The 15,366-nt window shown below is 42.2% G+C and overlaps 1 protein-coding gene and 1 long non-coding RNA gene across 4 annotated transcripts in view; one reads left to right on the top strand and one right to left on the bottom strand.

The window, feature by feature from the left end:
* Window positions 1-15,366, bottom strand: part of PDZRN3 (PDZ domain containing ring finger 3) — a 159,694-nt gene that overhangs the window by 12,310 nt on the left and 132,018 nt on the right. For both annotated transcript variants that reach the window (XM_064156190.1, XM_064156189.1), the window contains 2 exons: window positions 7,347-7,600; window positions 3,427-3,514 (listed from right to left, as the gene is read on the bottom strand). In XM_064156190.1, coding sequence (XP_064012260.1) covers window positions 3,427-3,514; window positions 7,347-7,600 — 342 coding nt within the window. The remainder of the gene's footprint in view (window positions 1-3,426; window positions 3,515-7,346; window positions 7,601-15,366) is intronic.
* Window positions 1-15,366, top strand: part of LOC135182292 (uncharacterized) — a 109,495-nt gene that overhangs the window by 77,342 nt on the left and 16,787 nt on the right. The window lies entirely within an intron of this gene.

Below are 15,366 nucleotides of genomic sequence, written 5' to 3'. Positions count from 1 at the left end.
CTTGGTAGTGTTAGGTTAATAGTTGGACTCAATGATCTTAAAGGTCTTTTCCAGTTAAATGATCCTCTGATTCTGCATCATCAGTGGTGCTGGGGAAGGCTGAAGAAAGGTGCTTCTTGCCCTGATGAAAAGAGGTTTAGGATACCTAAGTAAGGAAATGTGCAGGGTGCCCAGGCTCTTTCTCAAGCAGATGACCAATGATCTGCATTTCAGACCTTTCTCATGCAGTAAGAGACATTAAGGTTGAAGTCCTCCAGAGAACTAAAGGAGGACAGCTCTTCAGCATTAGCTTGTCAGCAAGTTGAAATGTTTTATCACTTTTGGATTTTTTTCTAAGCAAAGAAAATAGAAATATTTGTCTTAGGAAGTACAGTTGTGAGCTGCAAGAAGGGACTGCTTTTGGAGCCCTAACGTGTTCAGTCACTGCCTGAGCAGGACTGCTGGGGCTGAGGTCCTTTGTATTCAGAGCCATAGTAATGCCGTGAGAAGCTCCTGATCAATGTAACTCCCTGCAGAGCAGGAGTCCTCCTTGGGAAGAAATATATTCATATAAAAGATGCTTTCAGATGCTTTATAACTAGGATGGAATAAAGATTGCAGCGAGCCTGTGATGGAGTCCATTGATTCCCACCATCAGATAGTTGTATCCAGACTCATTCCCTTTCTTGCAAATAGATCATTGGAGAGGGAAAACTTTCAGTCAAAGTAGCAAAGTACAAGGCAGGGCAGAGCTTGAAGCCCTGCTACTCAGCTCTTATTTATGGTTTCCTAAAAGCAATAAAGCATTAAGTTCAGATTGTGAAGCACGGATTTTGGTGCTCACTGCATTAGTTTTTTGCTGATCAGATGCTGTGGTTTAATACCAGAAACACTGTGAACTGTGTGCTAGGAGGGCAAAAAGCTATTTGAATGAATCTATTTTCCTTCTTCAGCCTTTTGATGTGAAAAGGCCTGAACTGCTGTCCAAGGCTGAGTATCAGAGCAGTTAGCACCCACTTCATGTAGTTTTTCATCTCCAAGCTGTACTTGGTCTCAACTGCCCATTCAGCTGAGCTCAGAAAGAAAACAAGACCTACACACAAGCTGCGTATAGGAAAGAGTAAAGACAGAAAGTCAAATGGGAGAGAACAAATGCCCTGTTTGATGCAGAATGTTCTCCTTTGTGATGCCAGAAAATGAACACGCTGAGACAGCAGCCCTGGCTTGGGCTGTGTGTCTGACAGCTGGACAGACTTGTTTGAGTAAACATTAATGAACAACGCTGCTGGGGAGTCCTGGAGTGACATTATTCTCTCTTTAGGAGCCTGCAATGACTTCTGGCTGAGCCTCTGTGAAGAGTGAATGTACTTTTAATTTATAATAAAAGAGAAGTTCAGGGTTTAGCCCCTCTTTTTTTGTGGCATGTAAACATCAAGAGAAAAGACACGGTGTTTATTTTTTGTAGCAGGGAGGATGTGGCAGTTACCTCTGAGTCATCAATTCTAAGAGAAACATTGGGAGATAAAACTGAGAACACGATTTTGGTGTCTGGGCTTTCTTCCTGTGGATATTTACATTAAAGCTTGTTGTGAACTTGACTATTTCACCATTTTAGTCTTGTTTACTTGTTACAAATCACTAACCAGTCAGTTATAGACCATAAAAGTTTAGATGAGGAGCTCCCAATTTAAATTCAAAGCACATTTTATGGACATAGAAAGCCAGAAGGCTGACTTGATGGCTTTCTTACTTTAGACATTCCCGCTGCAGTCAATGAAACTGTGCCTTTGTGGTCTTTTAAAGTGTATCTATCAAAAGGCAAACAAAAAAGCAAGTAGCCAGTTGAGTCCCTGTTAGCACTTTGACCTTACCATTGATCACAGTCTCTACAATTTGAACAGGAATCTTTAGTGGTTTTTAAGGAATACTATTAGGCTACAGAGACTTTTCTAATGTTCATCTCCCTGCGTTATGGAGCTGATCACCTTTTGCCATCAAGTACTATATCAATGTCAAAGTTATTAATGTTGTAGTTTAAGGCATATTAACATTGGCCTACTGAAGTGCATGTGTTTGAACTGGTTTTGGCTCAACTGGCTGACCTTCTAATGGAAGCAAAATAATTTACCCACAAGATTAGATTTCCTACAAGCTAGGTTTTTGAAAAGACACTGGCAAAAAAATACTGATTTGTTCTACATTTTCCCTTAGGTCTAAAATCTGGATTGTGTTTGGTTTTTTTTAAGGAGGGGAAAAAAAAAAGGCACTTGTTTGAAAAGTAAGGCCTTGAAGTCTGCTAAGCAGCATTTGTTTTACTGGCACTTTGATTTTATCCCGCCTTTGATTTGTCTGTGTATACAGAGATGAATTGCTACCAGATCTGCAGAATCTGAGAACAGCTTGCAAACTTTTTATGGGGTTTTAGTCCTTGATCCTGCAAACAATTTTATAGAAGGCAAGAACTTTGTGCTCATAGAACCACTGAACTCTGCTCCCATTGAAGCTGTTGATAAATCTACTGCTGATTCAAACAGAGCTCCAAACAGGTCAGCATCGCTTGCTTTGACAAATAAGCAGGACCAGGATTTAAGAAATCAGACATCAAGGAAGCTAAGAGTGAGCTACTCAGTGCTAATCTGGAATGGATTAGCTGGGTCAGACATGGCTGACAGTGTTTAGAAGTATTGAGATAATTTCCTCATTTGTTACAAACGCTTAAAGACACTTCAGTGGGTCACTGCTGCTTAAATATTGTAGAGCTAAGGGCACGATTTCTATGCTGGACTCAGAATGGTTTAGAGCAGGTTATCAGAATAGAGAATGGGAAAACTGAAGATGAACTTCTGATGTGGTATACAAGTACTAAGATTTGTAAAGATCTGGCAGGAAATTTGACTTGCATACCTTCCTGACTGGTTCAACTTCTCTTACCTATAATGCTCTGTGCGCACACATGCAACTTTTCAGTAAAGGGAGGAACGCCTTAGTACAGTGGCAAACATACTCTGCTCTGGTCTTGTCAAGTTAAAATATTCTAAAGCCTGTGATCAAGAACATCTGTTTCTCAGCTGGGGAATATTTAAGGGAAACTCACACATCTTTACTGTGGCTGTGGAACAAGTCTTGCCACTCAGTAAACTTGCAAAGTCTTCCATCTTTTCAGAAAGCTAAATCAGCACAGTTATATGGAACTTAATTAACAGAATCAATGGCTTCATTATTTATGTTAATTTATTATCAGAAGATCTGGCTCATCAGTCTGCAGCACACAGTTAAATACACTGCTAAAGGCATCAGTAGGGTTTACAACCTGCAAACTAACTAATGAGCAGTGTTATTAAAAAGTATCTGCTTGGAAATGTCTCTTCAGTTTATACACAGCATAAAGACCATGACATGCACTTGTTAAACCACCAGTACATGAAATAGTTACTAAAGACTAAGTACCTCTAATTCCAGCTCATCTCGGTCCATTTCTTGATGAATTCCTCCCATGTAGTCATTTGGGTCATAATATTCATGCACTGATGGATGGCTGGAAAAAAAAAGGTATGTTTTAGGACAGCACTCAGTACTCCAGTCAGCAACTTAATCCATTCCAAGCTTACAGCAAGTCACAGTGAATGCAATAGGCTACTGCACGTGTTTAATTATATACACTACACCATTTACACCAGTAAATGTATTAAAACTGACACCTCTTGTAGGGATGATCTAAAACATTTGGCATCTGACAGTGAATGAAAGACTCACAAAGAGTCTTGGTATTTATTTATTAATGACTTGTGGGGTTGGAAATGCAGAGAGAACAGCAGTAAAGAAGGCTAAGGGCTGCCAGGCGACAGCCAAGCGAGCAGGTATTTGCCAGGGTTCAAGATGAGAGGGAATCCTACATTATGTACTTGTGAACTCTGCTTGAAAGTAGAATCATTCCTGCCTCGCTGCCTGCCAGTTTTACTTTGCTTTACAGACAAAAAAATTAAATTGCTAAGTATTGCAAAAATAATTTGCCACCCAACTGCTTGGATCAACAGCATTCTGTTGATTGATTGGAATGCAGTAGGCTGTACATCACCATTAAATGCCATTTAAAGATGCACCACTCTTCATATTGTCATTCACTACTGACATGCTGCTCTTGACAGCCTGAGCACTCTGCGTCACTAGCTCGATGTTGGAAGGTGTAAGCAGTGTAATGCTCTTTTGATCACTTTTTCCTTTGCTGGAACTTTTTGCTGCAATGAAAGCAAACTCCTTTTAATTCTGCTAGCTGGGTAGATGTTTCTTTGTAAGATGTCTGCTGATGAAGTTCAACAGAGCAAGTGTAGAGTATTGTATCTGGGGAAGAACAACCTCATGAACGAGCATAGGTTGGGGACTGACCTGTTGGAATGCAGCTTAGTGGAAAGGGACCTAAGGGTCTCTGGAGGACAGAAAGATGCCCGTGAGCCGGCAATGTGCCCTTGTGGCCAAAAAGGGCAATGGCATCATGGGGTGTATTAGGAGTGTGAGGTTCTCCTCCCCCTCTACTGTGCCCTGGTGAGGCTGCATCTAGAATATCGTGTCCAGTTCTGGGCCCTTCAGTTCAAGAAGAACCTCAGGGAACTGCTTGAAAGAGTCCAGTGAAGAGTCACGAAGATGATGAAAGTGGTGGAACATCTCTTGTCTGAAGAAAGGCTGAGGCAGTTGAGTCTCTTCAGCTTGGAGCAGAGGAGCCTGAGGGGTGACCTCATTCATCTTTATAAAGATGTGAATGGCAGGTGTGGGAAAGACAGAGCCAGGCTCTGCTCAGTGATGTCCAATGATAGGACAAAGGGCAGTGGGTGCAAGCTGGAATGTAAGTGGCTCCACGTGAACATCAGGAAAAACATTTTCATTGTAAGAGTGACATAGCCCTAGAACAGGCTGCCCAGAGAGGCTGTGGAGTCTCTGGAAACATGGAAAACCCATCTAGATGCATTCCTGTGTGACCTGCTCATGGTACTCCTACTCTGGCAGGAGGATTAGATTCAATGATCTTTTGAGGTCCCTTCCAACTCCTAACATTCTGTGATTCTATAATTGTCTCAGATACCCAAGTTGGTATACACAGGGATTTGGAGGAGTTACAGGAAGCATTACGAATGGCTTGGTTTGTTTGCACATCCTGAGTGGCAGCTGAGTGAGTGCCCTTGTGTGTGCTGAACACCAACACCTACAGCTCAGAGTAAGGCCACTGATGATCACAGCATGGAATCTATGTCTAATGATGAAGGGACAATATAAGGCTCCTTGATAGGACTGAGCTGGTATTAAATCAGGCATGTTGCAACCTATATGATTCATTGTGAAATGACTGTCACCATTTTCCTAACAGATTTGGTTTTGCTGTTGAGAAGTTTCAGGTTATTGAAAGCCTCTTTTGCAAATGGGTTTGGGGGTAAGCAGTATAGGTGCTCTAGGAATAAATGCATCCCCTATAGAGTACTCTAAGCCATGCTGCTAGTTCACTGCAAACAAGCTCAAAGCTATAGCCTTCTTCAAACATCTCCACTGAACTATGCAGCTGTGCTTGAATTTTCAATGGGCTGGGAATAGGTGGCCACGCAGCAATATCTGATGGAACCATCTCTCAAGTAATCAGCACTGAGAGTCATGACAGGAACAGACACTGCACACAGAAGGCCAGTTCCTGGCTGGATGCATGAACGTTAATGTGCTGTTAAAGCCACTTAGAAGCACTACAGGATCAGTGCCTGTTTGTAGTAAACCCCAGTACAGGCCGGAGGTGATCTGCTGGAAAGCAATCCTGTGGAGAGGGACCTGGGGCTCCTGGTGGCTAACAGGTTACCCATGGCACAGCAATGTGCCCTTGTGGCCAAGACTGCCAATGGGATCCTGGGGTGTATTAGGAGGAGTGTGTCCAGCAGATCAAGGGAGGTTCTCCTCCCCCTCTACTCTGCCCTGCTGAGACATCATCTTGAATACTGTGTTCAGTTTTGGGCTCCCCAGTTTAAGAGGGACAGGGATCTGCTGGAGAGAGTCCAGCGGGGGGCTACAAGGATGACTGGGGGACTGGAGGGCATGTCTGATGAGGAGAGGCTGAGGGATCTGTTTAGTTTGGAGAAAAGAAGACTTAGAGGGGATTTGATAAACGTTTATAAGTACCTGAAGGCTGGCCAGGAGCGGGGGCACAGGCTCTGCTCACTGCTCCCTGGGATAGGACAGGAAGCAAAGGGTGTAAATTGCAGCAAAAGAGGTTCTGCCTCAACACAGGGGGGAAATTCTTTACTGTGAGGGTCACAGAGCACTGGCACAGGCTGCCCAGAGAGGTTGTGGAGTCTCCTTCTCTGGAGCCTTTCAAGGCCTGTCTGGATGTGTTCCTCTGTGATCTGTGTTAGATAGGATTGTCCTGCTCTGCAGGGGGGTTGGTCTCGGTTATCTCCTTGGGTCCCTTCCAACCCCTAATATCCTGTGGTCCTGTGATCCTGTGATTTCCTAGGAGTGCTGGCAGGGATGTCTGGAGAGCCTTGCTTTGGCAGGTTTGTGTGCAGACTCATGGTGACAGCTCAGGCTGTGAGTTCCCTTCCCAAGCTCTACTGCACGTCCTGGACATGTGCGTACCAGCACTGCCTCTTGCTGCACACGGAGTCATCTCAAACTCAGGTACTGCTGTCGATTGACCAGATCAAGGTCTGTCACATGCAGCAACTGAAACACTCAGAATCCTTTCTATTACCTTCTCCCTGGTGGAGATGCATGGCAAGATGACAGGCAATACACATGGGTTCCTTGGGGAGCTGTTTTCCTCTTGAACAGCGGGCGAGGGTGTGGTGTGTGTGTGCCAGGAGATAATTGTCATTTGTATTTGTAAGTACAAAAGCATCAAACTACCATTAACAATAATTAAAATTTGATTCTAAAACATCCATGACAGCACTGGTAAGTAATTTTAGTCCTAGAAAATAATTTATTGGAGTAACATCGCTGCAGGGTTATAATAAAGTAATTAATACACTGGAACAGAATGTAGCAGCTCTTAGCATTACACAATTTATGGCAGCCATAAAAAATAAAGTTAAAACATAAGCAACCCAAAGAGGCAGTGAGAGGAATTACAAGAAGCAATAACTTTATCCATCAAATGCCAGCAAAAAATGAGCTTTATGAGGCCACGTTGTGGCTCTGTGGCATTACTCATTTGAGTAATGGCTTGCTAATGCATAGGAAAAATGAAAATATTTTGAGTTATGGCTCAGTGGCCTATGAATCTTGGCTATGTTTGGGAGCAAATGTTCACCAGCAAGTAAAGGTGAGTTTGTGAACTACTTCTGACATATCAGGAAGGAATATGAGGATTTGCAAGGGCTTCAGAAACTGTTACTTACTCTTCAGGCAGGAGGTATGGGTCTAACACAGAGACAGGTGGAGTAGGTGAGCCCATCTTGCTCAGAGCCATGATGTGTTCAAAAGTGATATCTGTCTGGGTGCCCACATCAACTAGCTGACAGTCGTGAGGAGAGCTGAAGGCTTTGGTGCGTGGAGTTCTTCTCAAGACCTGCACCACAATGGGTTCCTTGGCTGTTTTGAATGCTTCCACTGCCTGCTCGTGCGTGGCTTTAGATAAATCCTTCCCATTGACCTGTGGGAAGAAGGCAAGCAAAGCAGAGAGAGAAACAGTCAGAAAGTGGAGAATGTCTTTGGTTTCAGCTGGTAAATCAGAGGCCTCAGCTTCCATCTAAAGGGATCTAGAGCAAGTACAAGAAACTATTTGTGTAATGTTATGCATCTTTCCTTTTCCCCTTTCACCACAGGCACTTTGCTTTTTGTTTTGATAGATTTTACTGGCTTGCTCTTTGAACTCAAGTACAAACCAGCATCCCATTTGTTTCTTGCAGATTAGAAATCCCTCAGCCCTTGTTCAAACAGAACAAGTTATTGATTCTCCCAGAATATTTTGAGGTTTTGTTTGTTTGTATTTTCAATCTTTTAACCTTTTTGCTGAATGGAACAACTGGGACAAGATCTGGAATTAAAACACCATGTATTTGTGTTTGACAAACGATTTTTCAGATGAAACATGATGGTGGTACTCAGTCACTGCAATAAAAAGCTGCATTTAAGGGATAGGCATGGACAACACAGTAGGACAGTGAATAGAAACAATAAGGGAAACCAATCATGGGCTTTTTTGAGAAATAACTTCTTGTCAGCATAATTTGGCCATTTCCCATCCCCAGATCTCACCACTGTTATCTCCTGGCTGAGTGAATTCTTACACATAACAGAACACCTTTTGTAAACATGACTGAGACACCCCACCAAGAGCTACCAATACTCAAACAGACCAGGCCATGGAGGTGGGGGGCTGAAGAGAGAGCACAGATTCTCCTGTCTCAAAGGACTCATAAAGCTTCTGTTCACAGCAGCTAAATCGAAATGAGGCATTCAATTCTATACACAGTTTCAAATGGTTGGCGAGCAGAGGTGTCCTTCCTGATCCAGAGAGAGCTCTCGAGCACTTCCAACCCACTGTGGCTTTGCATTTCACTCATGCTTAGCTTCCTTCCTCATATGGCTTCTAATGAATTCTTCCATGAGTGTCTAAAGTCTACCCAGGGGCTGTGAAAGAGATGAGGTCATATTTGTCAGAATTTTTATAGAGCTGCAAAAGGATAATTCTCGTTTTGAGTTTTGGTTCACAAGAGTTGTTAATGTTTCTGTGTGTCTCTGGCTGTACAGATTGTGATTTTAAGGGAGATAAACGCAGTGCACAGTTTGGAATGAACTGAAAAAAAGAAGGCAACTGTGGTGAAAAGATTGAATGTCCTGCTGTTTCCAGCCTAACAGGGAGTTTTCTTTTGGGCCTGCTTGTTGAAACATCTGCAAATCTAAAAGCTCTATGGACCCATATGCAAAAAAACCCCAAAACCCTATTACAGAACTAGTGGGAACCTCTGGTAGCTCCAGTAAATTTTTATCCTCTTTTAACCTGCAAACTCTTGGCAGTTTAACACAGATAAAAAGAAACAATTAAAGAGAAGCTGCCCAGAGTGATCTGTTTGTGAAAGCTCCACAGTGAAATGACAATCCTAAAGCATCAGGCTATCATATAATGGTTTCCATGTTCTTTGGACTGGGATAAGTGTTGGCTGACATGCAGAGATAAACTGCAATTTGAGATTTGGAGCTGCCACTAGCAGTGACAGTGAGGGCCCTGCTCGTGGCAGCTCTTCTCAGCAGGGAGTACACTTGGTTTATATATTTTCTGTATGAATGATGCCATCTACACAGTTCTCTCCCCAGTCTGACAGCTAGTCACTTGGTACACCCTATCACTGGAATCAGAGCTGCATACAGGGAGCTGCTGGCTTTCTGCATGGAAAAGTAGCTTCTTTTTTCACAAGACATGAAAATAATGGATTGCCCTGACTGGACAAAGATGCAGTAGTGTTTGGCCTCAGGTGCTAGAGGTGGCTGCTACTTTGTCATGTAATCATTTCTGTACGTTCTGATATGTACACTGATGGGGCAACTCTGCCACATTAAGTGCTTGGATATGATTGAAAACTCTAAAACACATGCCCAGATTCTGCTCTTTTCCCTGTATCAGATAACCTGTAGTTCACACTGGGCTTGAGCCATGTTTAATGCCATTAAAGTAAGTGGGGCAACTGCACCGGTAGCGTTACTCAGCACAGTAACTGAATTTAGTCCATACTTAACATGTTACTCACAGCAAAAAGATAATAAAGGGGGTTAACTGGAGTGCAGAACAGATTGAAAAGGGTAAATTCCTGCTGAATTACCTTGTGCACATAACACTTCTTACACTGTCATCTTTGGTTTATCTTAGAGAGAGGATGACAGCAGCCAGCTGAGAGTGGAAGGTGTTAGCACCGCCTTTATGTTACACAAACACTTGTTCTGACCACAACTGCTCACAGCAATGCATAGCCTGGTCAAATTAAATATCATTAACTTGCCCAGTTGACCAGATTACTTTAAACCAATTTGTACAACTGTACAATTAAGTTCAGTGTCACATTTTCTTTGGGAAAAGGGAAATGCTGATTATAGGCTGAGTTTTGTTATTTGCTGCAAATTAAATGTTGCAGAGTTTATTGTGTGCATCCTGTTTTGGTTTGGGTTTTGGGTTTTTTTGAGGGTACAATTAAATACAACAAGCAATTAAAACGAATCTAAACGGCTCTAAATGTTGTGCTTTGCAGAAATGTGCTCATAATAACTCTCCATCAGGATTTTTTTCTTGCTTTCTACATCTTTATGCTAAAAAAAGATCATGCAAATGATAAATTTCCAGTTTATTTCCTGATAAAGAGCTTGGAATACAGATAGCTTAGCACAGTCTTGCAGTTTAGTTTTAGGTTCCACAGAGCACTGTGTTTCTGCAAATCCATGGGCTGGCATCCTATTTGTGCTTTTATATGTAATTGTTAACTAATTAGAGCTTCAAAGGCAGGTTGGTATCATGCAGGGAACAGGCAGTAGCTGGACTTTTCATCAATTGATACTACAGGAATTGATTCCAAGTAGCATTCTGACTGTTTTCTACCAGCTGCTAACACAGTGCAGAAGAGCAGTGCTGCACAGACAGGCAGAAGGATGTGAGACCAGACTTTAGAATTAGGGAGAAAATAAAAAATCTCTCATCCAACAAAGGAGACTTCCTGCAGAAAACATTTGTGACTTTCTGGCATTCAGGCTTTTGGTCAAGATTCAGCCTGCTGCTGCTGAATTCCCTCTTCAGCAGCAGAGCTGATACAAAGTGAGGCTTTCACAAACACCCATTCATCAGTGGCTTAACTGTAGATACTGGACAGTGAATTAGAGTGTTGAGGAGCATGTGCTCATCTTGTTCTGCTTCACTGGTGACAAGGATAGCCCCAGCAGAAGTGCTGGAGCAAACCTGGGGGCAGGTGTGATGGTTTGGGGGTTACCCCGCCCCTCCCACACTTTGTATTTGCCCCAGCTAACTCAGACGGACCCTGGGAATATAGATGAAGCAATTTATTTACAGCTAGCAGAATTTACAAGCAGCTATTTACAATATATACAGTTATATACAGTTATATACAGAAATATACAAAAGGATAAACAATATAAAAGCACAACTCCCCTCCCAGAAACCTGAGTCCCCAGGAGGGGCTCTCAAACCACCCCAACACCTCCCCCCGGCCCTCTCAACCTTACCCCAGTTCTCAGGAAGAAAAGAGGTGCAGCCAAGAGGTTAGGGAGCAGGGTTAGTAGGAGCAGGGTTAATGAGATGTGACCAGGTCTAAGGCAAAAGCAAGAGTGAGAAGACAAAATGGAGAATAAGTCTTTCTTCTTCCCAGAGTTCTCAGCGTGACTGTGAGAGAAGTTGACACCATGTTTTTAATTCCACTGCCCGTTATCTAGTTCTTGTACCAAAACATTCCAGCTTGCTTCAAACTAGCACAGCAGGCATGTTCCAAGTGCTGTAAGTAATGGCATCAGGGCTGTCCTGCTAGAACGTGTCACCTTCTGTTGCTGCTTCCAAATCAGAATAGAATATTTGTATTGAATGACCTCCACTTGGGCATTTCAGAGTAGTAGAACTCTGCAGAGGATGGCAAATAAATAACTCTAAGAGGGGATCTATATTTGATGTATATACAATTTTATATCCTGGGTTTGATAAGAAGGCAATGATCGTGTCAAATGAAAGCATAACTCACTGTGCTGTTGTTATTATTGTGGGTTTCTTAACCCACTGCTACAATATGATTGGAGATTTTGTCTTAAAAAGTTAATAATTCTATGAAATATGGCAGCACCCACATCATATTAGGCAAACAGGAGCTGTTCACACTATGAATGCTTTCAGGGTCAGTTCATGGATCTCTTGTAAGAGAGGGATTCCTAAATTCACACTCACACCGCATGGCATCCTTTGAGCTCTGCAGGTTTCTGTTTTGCTCAGCAGTTTAGGCCAAGGTGGTGGACTCCTGACCTATCAGATGTGTTCAGAACTGCACTAAGTAAGAGTTAATGGATTGCACAGAGCTGTGGCTATTAACCATTTAGATTCTGAATGCAGAATGATGGTGCAAAACCAGGGAAATTGCACTGTCTGAACCTGGCAAACACAAAGCAGTTAGGAGTTGTGTTTACTTTGTTTCAGTATTTGCTATCCCACCTTATCAATTATATCATTTTGTGCTGAAAACACACGAGCATCATCACAGAAAGACTTAGGTTGAAATGGACCTTAGACATCATCTACTCCAACCTTGCCATGGGCAGGGTTGCCTCTCAGCTAGACTTGGCTCCTCAAGGCCTCATCCATCCTGGCCTTAAACACCCTCAGAGAGAAAGCATCCACAACCTCCCTGAGAAACCTATTCCAGAGTCCCATCACCCTTGTACTGAAAAGCTTCTTCCTAAGCTCAGACTAAACCTACTCTCTCTCAGCTTCAAACCATTCATCTTTGTCCTATCTCTAGACATCCTTATGAAAAGTCCCTCTTCAGCCTTCCTTTAGGATCCTTTCAGGTGCAGAAAAGCAACTCTAAGGTCCTTCCAGACTCCTGTCTTCTCTAGGCTGAACAACCCCAGCTTCAGCCTACCCTCATAGCAGAAGTTCCCTAGCCCTTGGATCATCTCTGTAGAGGGTGGGAAAGTTAAAGTATTTGGATAATGAAAATTAATAGTTCTGAAGCCTGCTTATGTATAACCTGTTCTAGTGGGAGATGTCCCTGCCTATGGCAAGGGGTTGGAACTCGATGATCTTTGAGTTCCCTTCCAACCTAAACTGTTCTTTGATTCTATAATTGAGCTAAAAAGTAACACAGAAATGATGCAGAATCAAAAATAAACTGGGATGATCTTCATGTCTGTGTAGAATTAGTACTTGTGGCAATCTGGAGTCCTTCTGAAGCCCTAACAAATTGATGTTATTAAGATGTTTAGTTTCTCTCTGGAAAATTTACCACAATTGACAAGCAATTATTCCCAGTGCTTTAACAATTATTCCCAGTGCTCCAAAAAGCCCACTAAATATATCTGTACACTTTCACTTTGTTAAAAAGGAAAAGCAATTCTATAATCATTGACTTAATTCCTGTTGCTGCTGAATTGTGCTCAGCAAAACTCTTCCTCATAAATAGTTACATCTGAAATAACACAGAAGAAGAAGAGAAAAAATAATCCATGCAGATGAATGTTTCAGCAGACTGCCAAAACCTACAAACGTGCATAATTTCTTCAGAACCTTACATGCCATGTGACAGAGACAATGGGATCTTTCATGGCATAAAAGATGGATAAATTAACTTGTCTGAAATGTTGAAATGCTCCCTTTTTGGCCCTTCTTTGCACTGGAAATACATTGAATGTGGAGAAAGCTGCTGCAGTTCAATCAGAGTATGTGTAGTTAAATTGAGCTGAATGGACCTTGGTGAAATTGGTGGTGGAGCCAGACAGCAGGCTTAGGAATTGCATGAGGCAGAGAGAGAAACAGAATCATAGAATCAGTCAGGGTTGGAAGGGACCACAAGGATTATCTAGTTCCAAACCCCCTGCCATGGGCAGGGACACCCAATACTTTGAATAGTACTTTTAAAGTACTTTGAATTCAGACCATACAGTAAACATGGAAGAGATGCTTGAAATTTTACAATGGAAATTATGTAATGATTATGAAATAGAATAGTATTTAGAGTATTAATTTATAGCATTGTATTTAAAGTATTAATTTATAACATAGTAATTCACAATAGACTGTATATAACCCTCCTGGATGCATTCCTGTGCAGACTACCCTAGGTGATCCTGCTTTGGCAGGGGGGGTTAGACTCGATGATCTCTGGAGATCCCTTCCAACCTCTAATGTTCTGTGATTCTTTTGCACAGAAGTAGGCTGCAGTGAGCACACTATCTAAAAATCTATGTTGTAAAGGCAGCAAGAAATGTATGGATAAACATGCCATAATCCTGCCTGGGAGGTCTGTGTCTCCTAGAAGTTTAATACTTGGAAAGAAAATAGAACAGTCACCTGAGCTTGATTTGATGCTCACTAAAGTGACTGGGAGTTTTGCCTTTGCAGGCTCTGACTGAAACGGAGTCCAATAGTAAAGCAAGGCATTGTGAAGCTGAATGTGCCATCAGCATTCCACTGGCATGGCCCAACTGTGGCAATGGAAAGGGAAATGCTGTCATGCTCAATTAAGACAAGACATGATGTGTACTTGTAATAGAGACAAAGAGTGATGATGCAGCAGTGGGGTATAACAGGGGAGGCCATGACACAAACCCAAATGGGCTGCCCCTCCAAAGAAATGAATGGAAGTGGTATCTTCAGCTCTCATTTCTGCCATGGGGGTTTCATTAATTCTAATTTCCAAGAAGTAAACAGTGAGAAAAATAAACATGAATCAATCAATGTTCATTTCAGACCAAAGCTTCCTGAGGTCAAAGCTGGTGCAGTGTCTGCAGGCTGGGAGCCTTCTGAGCCTCACACTGCAAGGACAGGGCTGGACTTTTTGTGCAAGTCACTGGGAGTTTGCAGCTGTGACTGGCATGACAGAATTGTTACTAAAACTACATTCTGATTTTTGTTTGAGATATGAGGAAAATATTTTAATCAGGTAGTAAGCACACAGTTGTGCTGTTACATAAATGTCATTTATGTAATGGGGCTTCAGGCAGCCCTGAAGAGGTGATGCAAAGGCAACCAGACAGGGCTGTGCTACAAAGAAGTCTGCAAAGAGAATGGGGCTGGGCGTGCAATGAATGTAGGTGAAGAGTTTTACATCCAAGCATGTACCAACTTCATTTACAGTAGTACAGCTGAAGTAACTCTGGGCATTGGCAGAAAGAGTTAACTCCAAAGTTGAGAGCCAGAAAATCCCTGTCAATAGAAGTTTGCTCTGTGTAGTTAGAATTATTTTGTACTTTATTTTTGCTTAAACAGTGTGTAACATTGTTTGCTGGGTGTTGGTAGTGCACAACAGAAATTAGAAGGGTTCAGTAAAAGAAAATTATTTTTCCATCCATCAGGTCTGACTGATTGCTATGGGTTTGATGTCATGAATGGCAAACATTTGTATGCGTTGTACAGCTTGCTGGTTCTTCTGTGCTTCACAAATGTCACAGAGGAAAAAACCCACACACTTTTTTTTTTGCTTTAGAATGAGTAAGCAGCTTTTCTTTGTAGAAATTCATGCAAATCCTTGGGAAGTGCACCATAAAAATGCTAGTTCTGTTAGACTACAGCCGTCTGTGCTCCATTTAGAACACTCTTTATGGTCTGATTCACTTCTTTAGCAAGTTCTTAAGGAGTCTGCATATTAAGAAAAAGCAGCAGAACTTTTAATAGATTTTTAAACAGAAACTAGAGCAGCAAAAAAGCCTGTTTTCTAAACC

The sequence above is a fragment of the Pogoniulus pusillus genome, chromosome 16, assembly GCF_015220805.1.
Source record: "Pogoniulus pusillus isolate bPogPus1 chromosome 16, bPogPus1.pri, whole genome shotgun sequence".
NCBI lineage: Eukaryota > Metazoa > Chordata > Aves > Piciformes > Lybiidae > Pogoniulus > Pogoniulus pusillus.
The sequence above is the reverse complement of the archived record's forward strand: the minus strand, read 5'-3'. Positions and strand labels throughout refer to the sequence as shown.